This window comes from Puma concolor, chromosome B2, assembly GCF_028749965.1.
Source record: "Puma concolor isolate L17-30 chromosome B2, mPumCon1.1.hap2, whole genome shotgun sequence".
In the NCBI taxonomy this organism is placed as follows: Eukaryota; Metazoa; Chordata; class Mammalia; order Carnivora; family Felidae; genus Puma; species Puma concolor.
Window position 1 is genome coordinate 127,516,342 of NC_141671.1, and position 14,903 is coordinate 127,531,244.

At 40.1% G+C, this 14,903-nt stretch overlaps 1 protein-coding gene across 1 annotated transcript in view; it reads right to left on the reverse strand.

Annotated features, from left to right (window-relative positions):
- Positions 1 to 7,025: 7,025 nt before the first annotated feature.
- Positions 7,026 to 14,903, reverse strand: part of TXLNB (taxilin beta) — a 53,418-nt gene continuing 45,540 nt past the window's right edge. The window contains exons 9-10 of the mRNA XM_025925593.2: positions 11,647 to 11,742; positions 7,026 to 10,417 (exon numbers count right to left, since the gene is read on the reverse strand). Coding sequence (XP_025781378.1) covers positions 9,620 to 10,417; positions 11,647 to 11,742 — 894 coding nt within the window. The 3' untranslated portion in view covers positions 7,026 to 9,619. The remainder of the gene's footprint in view (positions 10,418 to 11,646; positions 11,743 to 14,903) is intronic.

A 14,903-nucleotide genomic window follows, 5' to 3' on the forward strand; every position in this document is an offset into this window, starting at 1 on the left:
TGAGGCCAGGACTGGCTGAGGGGGTTAGGACTCTACTGATGATCCCTTCCAGGCTACAGGTATCGAGGGCAGAGTGCTTCCTCCAAGGAAAAGATGTGGGTAGGCGAGAGCCGTATGTCTGTTCTTTGCCAAATGTTTATTTTTGCACATTAGGAAAATTTAGTACATACTGCCAAATTGCCCGTCAGAAGAACTCCTACAAATGGACAAGAAGAAGACAGATGACTTAATATTATACCAACAGTTTTTGAGCGTATCTATTTGGTCTCACCCTTGCTAATATTGGATATTATGAATATTTAAGTTTTTGTCAGTCCAAAAGTGACTTCTATCCAGAAGTGATAGAATATCTCCTTATTGTAAATTGGCCCGATATGTTTTGGTCATTTGCGTTTCTTCTTCTGCGAACTACCCATCATATCTCATGCCAGTGGTACGCAAATGGGGGACACATAGTGGGAGTGATCATCTCTGGCAGGGAGGACAATTTTACCACTGGTCTTATTCAGGGTTGCTGTGCATGATGGTCGTAAAAAGCAGACTGTCTTGTAGTTGATTTTATTACTGTTTTTAAATTCTGTAGAGACAATGCCCCTGCCCCTCATCACCTGCTCCAGGTAGGCTACACTCCCTGCCTCTCTCACTTTCTTCTGTGTTGTTTGTCTTTTCTTATTGCTTTCTGTGATTTCTGTTGTATCCTGGATATTAATGCTCTATTGTATTTGTTGTGACTGTTTTCTCCCATTCTGTTCTTGTGTCAAATATGCTTTATGTTTAGTTGCTTTGTTTCCTTTAACTTTTGAAGATCATTAGTTAACTTGTATGGCAGGCAACTAATTTGTTATAAAAAGCTTTCACTCTCCTTCCTTTGGGTATTGCTTTAAATTACTCCCAGACTGATTTGGAGGACTTCTGGATCAGTTTTCTAATAATGGGCAAGGGAGAAGCCAGATGGTCCAGCTATGACAGCATAGCTAGTCAGTACTAGATATTTTTGGGAGATGAATTGCGTCACAGCAAATAATCTCCCTGCACAAAGGATGAGTCATGGTCATGACTGATTGGCTGGTAGCATCTGTAGTTAACTCTGGTTTGCTACCTTCTGACTCACGATTTAAGCGTCAATGGATTGGGCACTTTCTCTCTGGTTTTTAATTCAGAGAAACATTCATAACATTCATAATATTCAGGGGTTTGGTTTCAGCTGGATGATAGTGTATATATATATATATGTATATAGTGTATATATATATATATGTATATAGTGTATATATATGTATATAGTGTATATATATGTATAGAGTATATATATATATTCTCTGCTCAAGCTGTGACTGGTCTATGTGAAGAATAGTCCTGAGAATTTCTCAAGACATAGCCTTGCCTTGCCTGAAGATGACAGCTGTGTGTCAGCAGGGGCCATCACCTTGGCCTTGTAGTGTGTACAATTATTTCATGAAGAGCTGTCGCTGTATCTGCAACCTCACCCACCTGCCTGTTTGCTTAGAAGGCAGATTGTCAGCCAGAAAAGAATGGGCTCTATGCGCTGTAGGCAAAAGAGGATTAGTTGTGCAAACGAAGTCTGCAACAAGACCTGATCTTATGAAAAACAAGCTGGCCACGTGACTAAAATCACATCTGTGGTGTTCAGGTTTTCAGTTCCCAGTCTTATCATACACATGTCATAAACTCACACACAACTACACACACTTACACATAGGCTCATGTTGATTTATTATGCATAAATACTGACACATATAATTACAAACACTCACACAGAACTGTATGCATACGATGGGGCGCCTGGGTGGCTCAGTTGGTTAAGCGCCCAACTTCGGCTCAGGTCATGATCTCACGGTTCCGGAGTTCAAGCCCCGTGTCGGGCTCTGTGCTGACAGCTCAGAGCCTGGAGACTGCTTCACGTTCTGTGTCTCCCTCTCTCTCTCTGCCACTCCCCCGTTCATGCTGTCTTTCTCTCTCTCTCAAAAACAAATAAACATTAAAATTTTTTTTTTTAAAAAGAACTGTATGCATAAGACACACACAAAAGTACACATATATACTGGCACATATTACACATATATGCTCATACATATCCTCACAAGTATGCACTCATATATATTCACATAAATAACTACATACATATTTCATAAAACCCTCCTATTCGGGGCACCTAGGTGGCTCAGTCGGTTGAGAGTCTGACTCCTGCTCAGATCATGATCTTGTGGTTAGTGAGTTCGAGCCCCGCATTGGGCTCTGTGCTTGGGATTCTGTCTCTCTCACTTTCTCTCTGCCCCTCCCCTGCTCATGAGCTTTCTCTCTCTCAAAATAAATGAACACACACACACACACACACACACACACACACACACACACACACACAAAACCTCCTTCTCTGCAAGGAACACAGCTTTTCCACTTGGAGATCTGGGTACCATTTGTGATGAAAATGCTGCTGGAGTTCACCATCCTGCTGTTTGGTTGTGGAACTTTTGGGGGCAGGTGGGGTCTCTCAGCACCTTTTGCAGCCCCTTCCTTTGGTACTGAGTCCCCAGGGATCCTCGGGCCCAACCATGCCCTCTGGCGCTGAGCAGATCGAGTCAAGATATGGGTGGTTCTAAGCTCCTTTGTTCAGGCTTGTAACCACTGTCATCTCAGGTGCTGGCACAGAACCTCACACACAGAAAGTCTTCAGTATTTGTTGAAGAAATCCAAGAATTTGTGATTTCCTTCTTCATACTTCTAATTTTTAAAATTAAAACATTTTTTTTAATTTGGGTAATATCTTGTCTCTTTCCCCTTGCCTGGCTTTTAATAGAAGTGCCCAAAGTGATGTGTAGATTTCTTAGAATAAATCTCTCCCTGGGGAGGGGACAGTCCTACATAACTTCTTAAGTCTCTTGAGGATTTAGCCAGAGATGCCAAAACGCTCAGACATCATTTATAGGTGAACTATTTTATAGGTTCCCATTTTATAGGTGAACTAACTGAGGCCCAGAGATGTTAAGTGATTTCTCCAAAATCACCCAGTTAGTTAGCAGCAGAACCAGGACTAAGGGCTCAAATGGCCTGATCCTAGGACTAGTGCTATCCCCCACTTTTCACCTTGATTAGACTCCAGCGACTTTTATTCCAGGGAATAACTCCCTGGGAAAAATGTTAAGAAAACAAGAGAATTGAACATGAATTCTTTACCCAGAGCATTACAATAGTCTGTGAGGGATTATACTGGTTTGGCCAGAGCTTTGCAGTGTCCTAATAAATCTAGTCTATGCGGTCACATGGGTTGTGCTCCCATCCGACATATTTTCAACTTCATGACTTTGGGCACGATGAAAGGCATCCTTATTACCCTATTCCTATAAATTCAAGACCTGACTTTCAAATTTTTTTAGCATATAGGATCTCTGAATGGTCCACGGCTGGTTGCCTCTGCCTGGTGGATGCCAGAGCAGTCTCAGGTTCGCGCTGGTTCTCAGCCTTGCCCTACTTGTTGTGTTGTAGCTAATGTTGGTGACCACCATTTCATTAGAACAACCAAAGCTCTGTCTCATTCATTTTGAAGAGTTTAGATTTATTTCAGAACACTGACCTTTATTTAGCCAAGGCTGTGATTTATGGTAATACCGTATGTTTCTTGTCACTTCATAAACCCGAGTTTGACTCTTTCTGTTGTTTGTTTTCTTAGTTACTGTGTTTGTTATCACTCTTGCATTGGCTATTTATTTATCGAGCTGAGTTAACTCTAGCTATGTCCAGGTTTACTTGGAAACTTGGTATATGTGCGGTGGAGCATTTAAGTGCAGTGCGTGGCATAAACTTTCCAAACAACATGTAAGAATGCTGTGTATTTGTATTTGCATAGTCGTGTTTATTCTATAAATAACATAATATGCTTCCATGTTTATATGGTAAAGTGCATCAAATTTGAATACATGGTGTAAACAGTCAAATCTGGCAGCTGTTAATAGCTATGACTCTCAGTTCAACTACTGTTCCCTTCCCCAAAGACAAACTAACATGTTAAATACAAATGGTAGATAAGATAAAAATGGATAGGACGCAGTGAACACTGATAGCGGTTAAGTTAGGGTGATGGAATTAACACTCATTTTCTCTCTTCTCTGTTTTCTGCATGTTCCATGATGTAATTTTATTTATTTTTTATTGAAAAGAATGCATTTATTATTTTAAACGAAAGGCAAACAAGAAGAAAGACAAGAAAACAACAACGCTGAGAAACATGTTTGTAAGAATCCCCCAGGTGGAGGGTGTTGTGTGGGAGTGTATTAATGTCATTGTGGCTTTTGTCGTCTGTTGGCATCCTGCTTTCACAAAAAGGTCCCACCCATTTATGTTCCTCTTCCTTTTATTGCTCTTAAGGTTTTATCTTTTTGTTTTTCATTTTTGTAATGGCTGTCAGATTGAAAGTCTCTTTTTCTCTCTCCTGTCCCTCTCTTAACACAATATCTTCTTACTTGGCTTCCATTGTGGTTTCGTGTTCTTTGACATAAAATGTCACATTGACTGTCCGCACTGAAATGATGAGTTTTATGCCCAGGTATGTTTTAATTATGACATGGAGTAATTGAATGTCATGATATATCATTTTGTCAAAAAATCATTATAAAATGGGATAGACGTTGCTGGTCGTGGAGGCTTTAAAATCCAGCAGGAAGAAGGACTTGCACTTGGCTGTTGCCAACTCGATTGTGTTGTTGGTGATTTATCTCATCTCTTATCTCCTGGAAGAGTGAATCAGCTTCTGTGAATAATTTTTGTGCCATGGATCAATGAGCCTGTAGGCTTATTTTGTGAGTTAAGTGTTTCTATCAAATATCCTTATTTATACAGGAAATGATTTCTTTTTATAGTTTGTCCTTGTCAGGAAAGATAATAGGAATATCCTTTGAAAATATAGGTGTAAAGGCCCACCAACAGGAACAGCATTAAATCTAGGACAAATTTTATACATGTGCGTTTATGTGCGTGCATATGTGTGTATGTGGGAACATTCACACACATGTACAGCAGCAATTGGCATTTGCACAACTCTCAGGATACCACCGAGGAGACTTCACTTCGAGTGTGGAAGGTACAACTTAACAAGATTGGGGGAGATCTTTATCACTATCATTTATGAATGCTTCTATTCAAATGGAATGCCCTTATGGTTGATCTAATGATAACTTTAACTTTTAGGTTATAAAGTACAGAAATATAAATGGTTTAAACCTTGTGAAGATTTACCCAGATACTTGACTCGAATCCTAAATCTTACTTGCCAGTTTATGGTGGCAACAAATTTTAGAGGCCAGAGTCATCATTTTTATTTCGTATCTTCTTTTAGGAGATTCTTTACGTTTTGTCTAAGCGCCATACCCAGCGTGGGGCTTGAACTCATGACCCCGAGATCAGGAGGAGCATGCTCTTCTGACTGATTCAGCCAGGTGCCCCAATTCTTTACATTTTAAATTACTTTTATGTATCCTAAGTACTGGATTTAACTACTGGTTGGAGGGGAAGGAGCTGAGGATGTTTTCCTGAAATGATTTCTCCCCTAATGATATCTTAGTCTTATTGAAAAGCAGCTTCAGTTTTGCAACGAACACATAATACTTTATTAGCTTAAAAAAAAAAAAGAGCTGTTTAAAAATGTGTATTGGGGCACCTGGGTGGCTCAGTCGGTTAAGTGTCCGACTTCGGCTCAGGTCACGATCTCATGGTTCTTGAGTTCGAGCCCCTCATTGGGCTCTGTGCTGACAGCTCGGAGCCTGGAGCCTGCTTTGGAATCTGTGTTTCTCTCTCTCTCTGCCCCTCCCCTGCTCACGCTCTGTCTGTCTGTCTCTCTCTCTCAAAAATAAGTAAACATTAAAACAATTTTTTAAGTATTAAAAAATGCATATCTATACCATGCAAAAAGGAGCAAAAACAGCCTTAAGGGCAGGGTTTAATTTTTTTCCCAATTTTAGCTAACTAGTTCTCTTCTCCAAGCATACTAGGAAATGCTTTGTTCAAGAAGCCTCTCCTGGTTGAAGATAGACTGGGAAGAGAGAATAAGTGAAAGGCAGAATAGTTGGGCCTCTTTGGCTCCTACTAGGGAGAATTCTTGGAGTAGTTAGAAGGACTGGGTGGAAATGTCCATCAACTGATGAATGGATAAAGAAATTGTGGTGTATATACACAATGGAGTACTACGTGGCAATGAGAAAGAATGAAATATGGCCCTTTGTAGCAACATGGATGGAACTGGAGAGTGTGATGCTAAGTGAAATAAGCCATACAGAGAAAGACAGATACCATATGTTTTCACTCTTATGTGGATCCTGAGAAACTTAACAGAAACCCATGGGGGAGGGGAAGGAAAAAAAAAAAAAAAAGAGGTTAGAGTGGAAGAGAGCCAAAGCATAAGAGACTCTTAAAAACTGAGAACAAACTGAGAGTTGATGGGGGGTGGGAGGGAGGGGAGGGTGGGTGATGGGAATTGAGGAGGGCACCTTTTGGGATGAGCACTGGGTGTTGTATGGAAACCAATTTGACAATAAACTTCATATATTGAAAAAAAAAAAAAAAAGAAGGACTGGGTGGAGGTAAAATATGCTGACACGTTCTACATCTGCCCCTTTACTCCTCAGAGTATTTCTGAAAGCTCCCATGGCAGAGAAACCTATGGAAATGGTCTCATTGGAGACCGGCACTGAAGGGAGACATTGGTCATGGGATAACTGTGCCAGAAGCTGAGGACTGGGCAGGGGAGCCGGGGTTTTGCTTTCTCATTAGTTCCAGGCAATCGTGTTCTGTCTCTTTCCCTTGTTTCCCTCCTTCTCTCTCTCACACACACCACACACACACACACACACACACACACACACACGCACGCACACACACACACACACGCACCCAAGATGTTCACAGTGTTCATTATATGTACATTCTACTCAGAGACCAGAAATTTAACGAACAACAAAATAAAACCATAATCTTTGTTAGGTATTATTGAAACATAGAAGTAACAAAAGTAAGCATGTGGGAAGAGAAGTAACTTTAATAGATACATAAATTATAGTTATTTAATTAAGAAAACACAAACAATACTGGTGTTTCTGGAAAAGTAGACTTGGCATCTCTAGAAATAGTTACACGAACTTGATAAAGAACAGAAATTCCTTACTCTTTCAGGTCGTATGAATTATTGTGATAATTAGCAAGGCCGAATTCTAACACAGACTATAATAAAACATTCTTTGAATATTAAAATAATCCTTCCAAAGTCTAAATTAAGCTTTGCAAATTTTAGGTAAGGTGTTGTATTGAAATTCTGCCCAAGATATACACAGTAGTGAGTAATGTGTTGCTGTGAAAGCTTTTTGGATGAAAAAAATGAACTTTGGGTATTAGAATACTTGATTTACCAGATTTTGGCTCCTCTCCTGCCTGTTTCTCTTGCTAAACATTCAGACTGAGACTTTACTATGATTATCTAATCTTACTCCATTCTTGGAAGTTTACCTTCTGTAAACAGAAGGAGACCCTCCTGGATTGTTATGGTGAGTATTTAGCTCTGAATTAAATGAATGTTTAAATCTCTAAGATTTCCAGTAATGTTGAATTTGGCTGGATAGTCTGTGGTTATAATATTGCAAGCCTTCAAAAATACATGGAAAAAAATAAATAAAAATACATTGGTTCTTCAATAGGGATATGCTTTTTCTCCTGATTAGCATTTCGTTATTACCCTCACTGTCGACTTCAAACAAATTTTATGCAGTTTACAATTCTTGTAGCATATGGTTGCTGCCTACAAGCATTTTGTGTTCCTTGGCAGACAGCCACATGCAACACTGAAGAATGATTTTCTGGATGAATAGTAGAGAATCTTGCTTTTATCCATTTTTCTACTTGAATTCAACTTTTGAGGTAGGGCTGGGTTAGACCTTTTTTTTTTTTTTCCTTTTCTCCCTCCTCTCCCTTTCCCCGTTCCTTCCCTCCCTTCCTTCCTATTTCTTTGTTCCAGTCTCCCTTTACCAGATTTACTGGATTTACTGGGTGTTGGTAAATCTGGTAGAGTAATTTATGCTGTCAGTTGTATTAGAGGTTCTTGTCCAATAATAATGTAATACTCCTGTAGACCATCTAACTTTTGCCTCCTGCTGAATCCTCACCTGTTTTTCAAGCCGTTTGTACTTCTGGTTGTAAAGAATTCCCCAAAGCAGATAATATATTGTTTGGTGCACCTCATCACTCATCTTGAGACCCTATGTGGACTTCTGTCTTGTAAAAATAATAGCTTTTACTTATCAGTTATTGAGATGAGGACGGGGTATAATTTCCTGTAAAGGGTGTGAAGGTTGGAAAAAATGTGAAGATGCTTTGAGAATATAGATTGAGGCAGTGACAGCAAGAAATGGTGGGAAACTCTCTGGAGAGAGCAGAAGATGACAGCGAGAGAACTGAGGACGTGGCCGGGCCAGGCGAACATTCCTTTTCAAGACTTCCATAGCACAAGAGCCAGGGGACGAGAGCATAGCCTCGTATCAGTCCCTGGGCACTCAATCCCTCCATGCCCTTGCTTGCTCTCCCACTTCCCACCCTTTCCTTGCAGGTAGCCATGAGTGGGCTGCCCCACCACGTGGGGTGGCAAGGCAATGGGCCGAGCTGTGTTGGAGAGGCCGCTGGCAGAGATGAGCCATCGAGGGCTGTGATTGTTCCCCTATTGTGTCTATTGCCCCTTGTGGCACCTTTGTGTCTATGTGTTCTGCAGACTTAGAATCTAACCCAACTGCTGTTCTATCTTTGGACCAACTGATTGAATTTATTGACTTACCATTTGGTTACTTGTTTTTGCCCTACATTACATGGCCTAAATGCTCGTATTTTGAACCTACTTCTGATTCATAGAGCATTAATCTACTGTCATCCCAAGCAAGTAAGAGATAATTTTTTTGATTACTGTCTAAATATTTTGCATGAGAGAATTCCAAAGAGGGATGAAATGTATGTGTAATATATATTAGTATATAATATATTTGTATATATATACACACACATATATAATACACACACGTACATATAGGTGCATAAACTCGGATAGGTATATATTCGCACACATACGTATACATTCACACATGTATACATATATATACACATCTACACATATGCACATATTATGTAAATGTTGCTTAAATGAAACCTGGACATCCATAATTTACTATAGAACTTATTAAAATATATAGGGAAATAAATAACAATCACTTTTTATGCATTTACATATTGTAGGAGAAGTCTTTAAACACCAAATCCTACTGTTGATTAAAAAATTGAAATAAATACCATCTCAGTGGAAAATTCGTATGAATTTGCTATTTGTATGTTTTGTTGCCATTTGGGAAAATTGTACTGTCAACCAACGTTAAATAGAAAAGCTCCAAATCAGTTATAAATTGAGAACAAATAGCACAGGCTGAATGTGCTCTGCATAACATTTAAAAATGTCTTGATTCTAATTAAGTCTCTTCCCTTAGACATCCCTGGCCCTTAATGCCTCTTTCAGAAGACAATCTGTCGCGATGAAGACGTGAAGCTGGGAAGGCACTAAGCTCGGAAGGCACCACGACGAGGCTTAGTCTACTGCTTCCAGGTTGGTGTCAGCCACCTGGGGCAGCTGGGGCTCCACCGAGACCCCTGTTGGTGGTCTCAATGCTGCTGCTTCCAGTGGGGGTGGCTGCCTACTGGGCCCACATCTGAGCTCCCCAACTAGAATTTGCTCACCTGCTGTGGGTGGTGGAGCAGGACCATTTGCCTCCATCACTGGTAGGGAAGCCTCTGCCGGGGACTGTGGGGCCTGACTCGAAGCTTCTGCCTCTGGCTTCTGGGGCTGCTGATCAGCCTGGGCTGCTGGAAGGAGACCCTGGTCTTGGGCCTCTGCTGCCGACCCCGCGGGGGGATTGCTGGGCCTGGGGGGCGGTTCTGCCTCATTGCCTCCTTCGGCCTCAGCCTGAGGAGTTGGGGGAGGCAGGGAAATCTCTGAGTGGCATAAAGGGCTCAGAGGGGATTGTTCTGGCTCCTTGAGGGCCGAGTCACCAACCCCTTGAGGACTGCCGGATTCTGGTGGGATTTCTTTGGGCTGCTCGAAGGTCGACTCCGGATGACGGATGACCATGAAGGCTGTGGCCAGATTTTTCACAGCATTGTGAACACTGTCGGCTTCCTCTGCATCAACCTCGCCGCCCACAGAAACGGCAGACTCTAGCTCCTCGTCGTCGGAGGTGTGCTGACTTTGGTCATCTTTTTCAGGCATTTTTGCTTCTCTGATTTTTTTGTAGAGCTCGTTTCTCTCTTCTTGTAAAGCTCGACAGAGGTTCTCCAGCCTCCCAATTTTCATCACGAAGCACTCATATTCCTTGGCTCTCAATGCTTTCTGTGAGTTGAAAACACACACACGTAAAACACCAGAGCAAAATTGCCAGGATGCCCTCTGGAGACAAGCAAAACCATTTGCCCAGGAATTTGTCTGCCAGACTCTGGAGCCACCGCAGACTGGTGGCTGAACAGACTCCTGGTCAGGGGGAATCACTTCCGTTTTTTTGCCTTGTGGGTGAGACCCTGGTAGAATTTTAATCCCTGTATCCTTTTCTGTGGGAAAGAAAGATGGCAAAGCATCTCTCTGCTTCAGTCCAAGGCCTCCGGAATCTTAAAGTAGATGCATTTTCTGCTTTTAAGTCTTCCAATGGCACAATGAATGCGATGGACTGGGACCTGGCTGTCAGCAGAGCCTTATCTAGTCTATAGATAAACTGCTGTATGCTAATCTGGCAACTGGTTGATTTATGTCAGTGAATAATAAGCCCATCTCTTTGGAATTGGTTGCTATTTGGGATGAATTGCTAGAACAGTAATTATAACGACAGAAACTCCCCACACACTAATTCATGATGCTGCCTGCTCAAACTGTTCAGTTCTTCTCCATTTCTGCGGAAATGTTGGTGTGTTTGTGCATGAAATCGTTCCTAATCGTCTCACTCCTTGCCCCCACCTTTGTGCCACTCTGTACCCTTTGAGGGTTTTTCTGTTGCTCGTGCACATGGGGAGACCTTCACCTGTAAGCTCTGCCTCTCAGGTCAAGGGCTATATATCTTTGCCTTTATTGTCTCAACACCTACAGAGCCTGACATAATATCAGTAATTAAATGCCTGTTGGAAGAATTAGACAATACATCTCCATATCTGTCTATACAGTAGTACATACCCTGGGTGCTGGGGCTGGTGTCTTCTCTCAGTATGTTCAGATTAACTCATTAATTTATTCTGCACCTGCTCTGTGCTAGGCACTGGGGAAATTCAAAGACAAGTAAGACACTTGTCTTTCCTTTACAGAATGAAGTTGCGCAGGCATGATGCTGATTTGGCATCAGCTGTGGACTCAGCACGTAGGCATGTGACTCAGGGTCACAAAGCTCTTTGTGAGTCTGGATCCAATTCTCTTTTGCTCTAAATATTTTTATTACAATTTCACATATCACACCTCAGAAAAAAAAAATCAACTCTTTTTCCAAGATAATAATTCGCACTATTAGGTTATAATTACTTTCGGAATATGAATATTTGGACTAGGTAGGGGAAAATAAGCTAGCGGCTAGGCTTCCTTACCTCTTCAATCATGTCCAACAGAGCTTTGTTACAGTTCTCAAACCGGGCTTTCCACGTGGCTGTGTCCTTCTCCAACTTCTTCATTTTCTTGGTTGTCTACAGAAATTAGAGTATTTTAATGTTAATCCTGAAAACTTAACATATCAAAAAAACTACTAGTTCCATATGTGATGCCAAGAAAAGTCTCTTTGTCACTAGCTGCTGAAACAAACAGAAGTTTGATGTCACGGAATGAAGACTGAGTGGGAAGAGTCCTATTTATTCCTGAATCATCTAGGTTCGTGGTGAACAAACTTACTTGCACCAATTCAGGAAAAAGGAAACTACTTAGAGTTACCCTGTTTTGTCATTGCTTATTCTTTAAAGTAAAAGTAGCTTTATTTAGTCCCAAGAATAAGCTTGCAATTTAGATTCTTTACTGAATAGAAACTGCAAGCGAGAAAGCTGGTCTGGCTTTTTAGCCATTAACATATTGGGACTATCTGGGCACATCTGAGAAGTAGCTACACAAAGCTACAGCTTTCTATTTTCTCAGTCTACATTTTTTTTTTTTAAAGTTTTAATTTAAAGACTAGCTAGTTATCATACAGTGTAGTATTAGTTTCAGGTGTTCCATATAGTGACTCAACACTTCCGTGCATCACTGGTACTCTTCACAAGTGCACTGCTTAGTCCGCATCGTCTCTTTAACCCATCCCCCCATCCACCTCCCCTCTGGTAACCATCAGTTTGCTCTCTATAGTTGAGTCTGTTTCTTGGTTTGCCTCTCTCTCTCTTTTTTTCCCTTTGCTCGTTTGTTTTCTTTCTTAAATTTGACATATGAGTGAAATCGTATGGTATTTGTCTTTGATTGACTTCTTTCACTTAGCATAATACTCTCTCGATCCATCCATGTCATCGCAAATGGCAAGATCTCATTCTTTTTTATGGCGGGTAATATGATATTCATATATATATGTATATATACATGTATGTGTATATATACACACCACATCTTTACTCATTCGTCAGTCAGTGGACAGTTGGGCTGTTTTCCATTATTTGGCTGTTGTAGATAATGCTGCTATAAACATTGGGGTGCATGTATCCCTTTGAATCAGTACTTCTTACTTTTGTATTCTTTGGGTGAATACCTTGTAGTGCGGTTGCTGGATCATACGGTAGTTCTACTTTTAACTTTTTGAGGAACCTCCAGACTGTTTTCTACAGTGGCTACACCAGTTTTCATTCCCACCAACAGTGCAAGAGGGATCCCCTTTCTCCACATCCTCGCCAACACATATTTCTTGTGTTGTCGATTTTAGCCATTTTCACGGGTACGAGGTGATATCTCACTGCAGTTTTGATTTGGATTTTCCTTATAATGAATGATATTGAGCATGTTTTCATGTGTCTGTTGTCCATCTGTATGTCTTCTGTAGAAAAATGTCTGTTCATGTCTTCTGCCCACTTTTAATTGGATTATTCATTTTTTTGAGTGTTGAGTTTGATAAGTTCCTTATATATTTTGTATACTAACCCTTTATCAGATATGTCATTTGCAAATATCTTCTCCTATTCCATAGGTTGCCTTTTAGTTTTGTTGATTGTTTCCTTTGCAGAAGCTTTTTATTTTGATGTAGTTCCAATAGTTTATTTTTGCTTTTGTTTCCCTTGCCTCAGGAAACATACTTAAGAAGTTGTCACAGCCAGTATCAAAAAGTTACTGCCTGTGTTCTCTTCAAGAATTTTTATGGTTTCAGGTCTCACATTTAGGTCTTTAACCCATTTTGAAGTTATTTTTGTGTATGGTTTAAGAAAGTGGTCCAGCTTCATTCTTCTGCATGTTGCTGTTCAGTTTTCCCAACACCATTTGTTGAAGAGACATTCTTTTTCCCATTGGATATTCTTCCCTGCTTTGTTGAAGATGAATTGACCATATAGTTGTGGGTTTATTTCTGGGTTTTCTATTCTGCTCTGTTGATCTATGTGTGTGTTTTGTGCCAGTACCATACTTTTTTTTTTTTGATTACTATAGCTTTGTAATAGAACTTTGAGTCCAGAAATGTGATACCTCCAGCTTTGTTTTTCTTTTTCAAGGTTGTTTTGGTTATTCAGGGACTTTTTTGGTTCCAGACACATTTTAGGATTGCTTGTTCCAGCTCTGTGAAAAATGCTGTTGGTATTTTGATAGGGATTGCATTAAATGTGTAGATTACTTTGGATAGTATAGACATTTTAACAATATTTTTTCTTCCAATCCATGAGCATGGAATGTCTTTCTGTTCTTTGTGTCATTTTCAATGTCTTTCATCTATGTTTTATAGTTTTTGGAGTACAGGCCTTTTACCTCTTTGGTTAGGTTTATTCCTAGGTATCATTGCTTCTGTTCTGTTTCTGTTCTGCAATTGTAAATGGATCCTTAGTTTTTTTCTGCTGCTTCATTATTGGTGTATAGAAATGCAACAGATTTCTGTATGTTGATTTTGTATCCTGTGACTTTAATGAATTTGTCATCTCTAGACATGTACAGAGCATCATGTCATCTGCAAGTAGTGAAAGTTTTACTTCTTCCTGGCCAATTTGGATCCCTTTTCTTTCTTTCTTTCTTTCTTTCTTTCTTTCTTTCTTTCTTTCTTTCTTTCTTTCTTTCTTTCTTTCTTTCTTTCTTTCTTTCTCCCTCCTTCTCCTCCTCCTCCTCCTCCTCCTCCTCCTCCTCCTTCTCCTTCTCCTTCTCCTTCTTTTTTGTCTGATTGCTGTGGCTAAGACTTCCAGTACTATGTTGAATAAAAGTGGTGAAAGTGGACATCCCTGTCTTATTCCTGACTGTATAGGAAAAGTTCTCAGTTTTTCCCATTGAGGATGATAGTAGCTATGGGTTTTTCATATATGACCTTTAGTATGTTGAGGTATGTTCCCTTTAAATCGACTTAAAGTATTGAGTGTTTTTATCATGAATGGATATTGTACTTTGTCAAGTGCTTTTTCTGCATCTATTGAAATGATCATATACGCTTCTTATCCATTCTTTTATTAATGTGATGTGTCATGGTGATTGATGTGCAAATATTGAACAACTCCTGCAACACAGGAATAAATTCCATTTGATTGTAGTGAATGATTTTTTAAATGTAATGTTGGATTTGGTTTGCTAGTGTTTTTTATTGAGAATTTTTACATCTATATTCTTCAGAGATATTGGTCTGTAGTTCCCTTTTTTAGTACTGTCTTTATCTGGTTTTGGTATCAGGGTAATGCTGGCTTCATAGAATGAAATG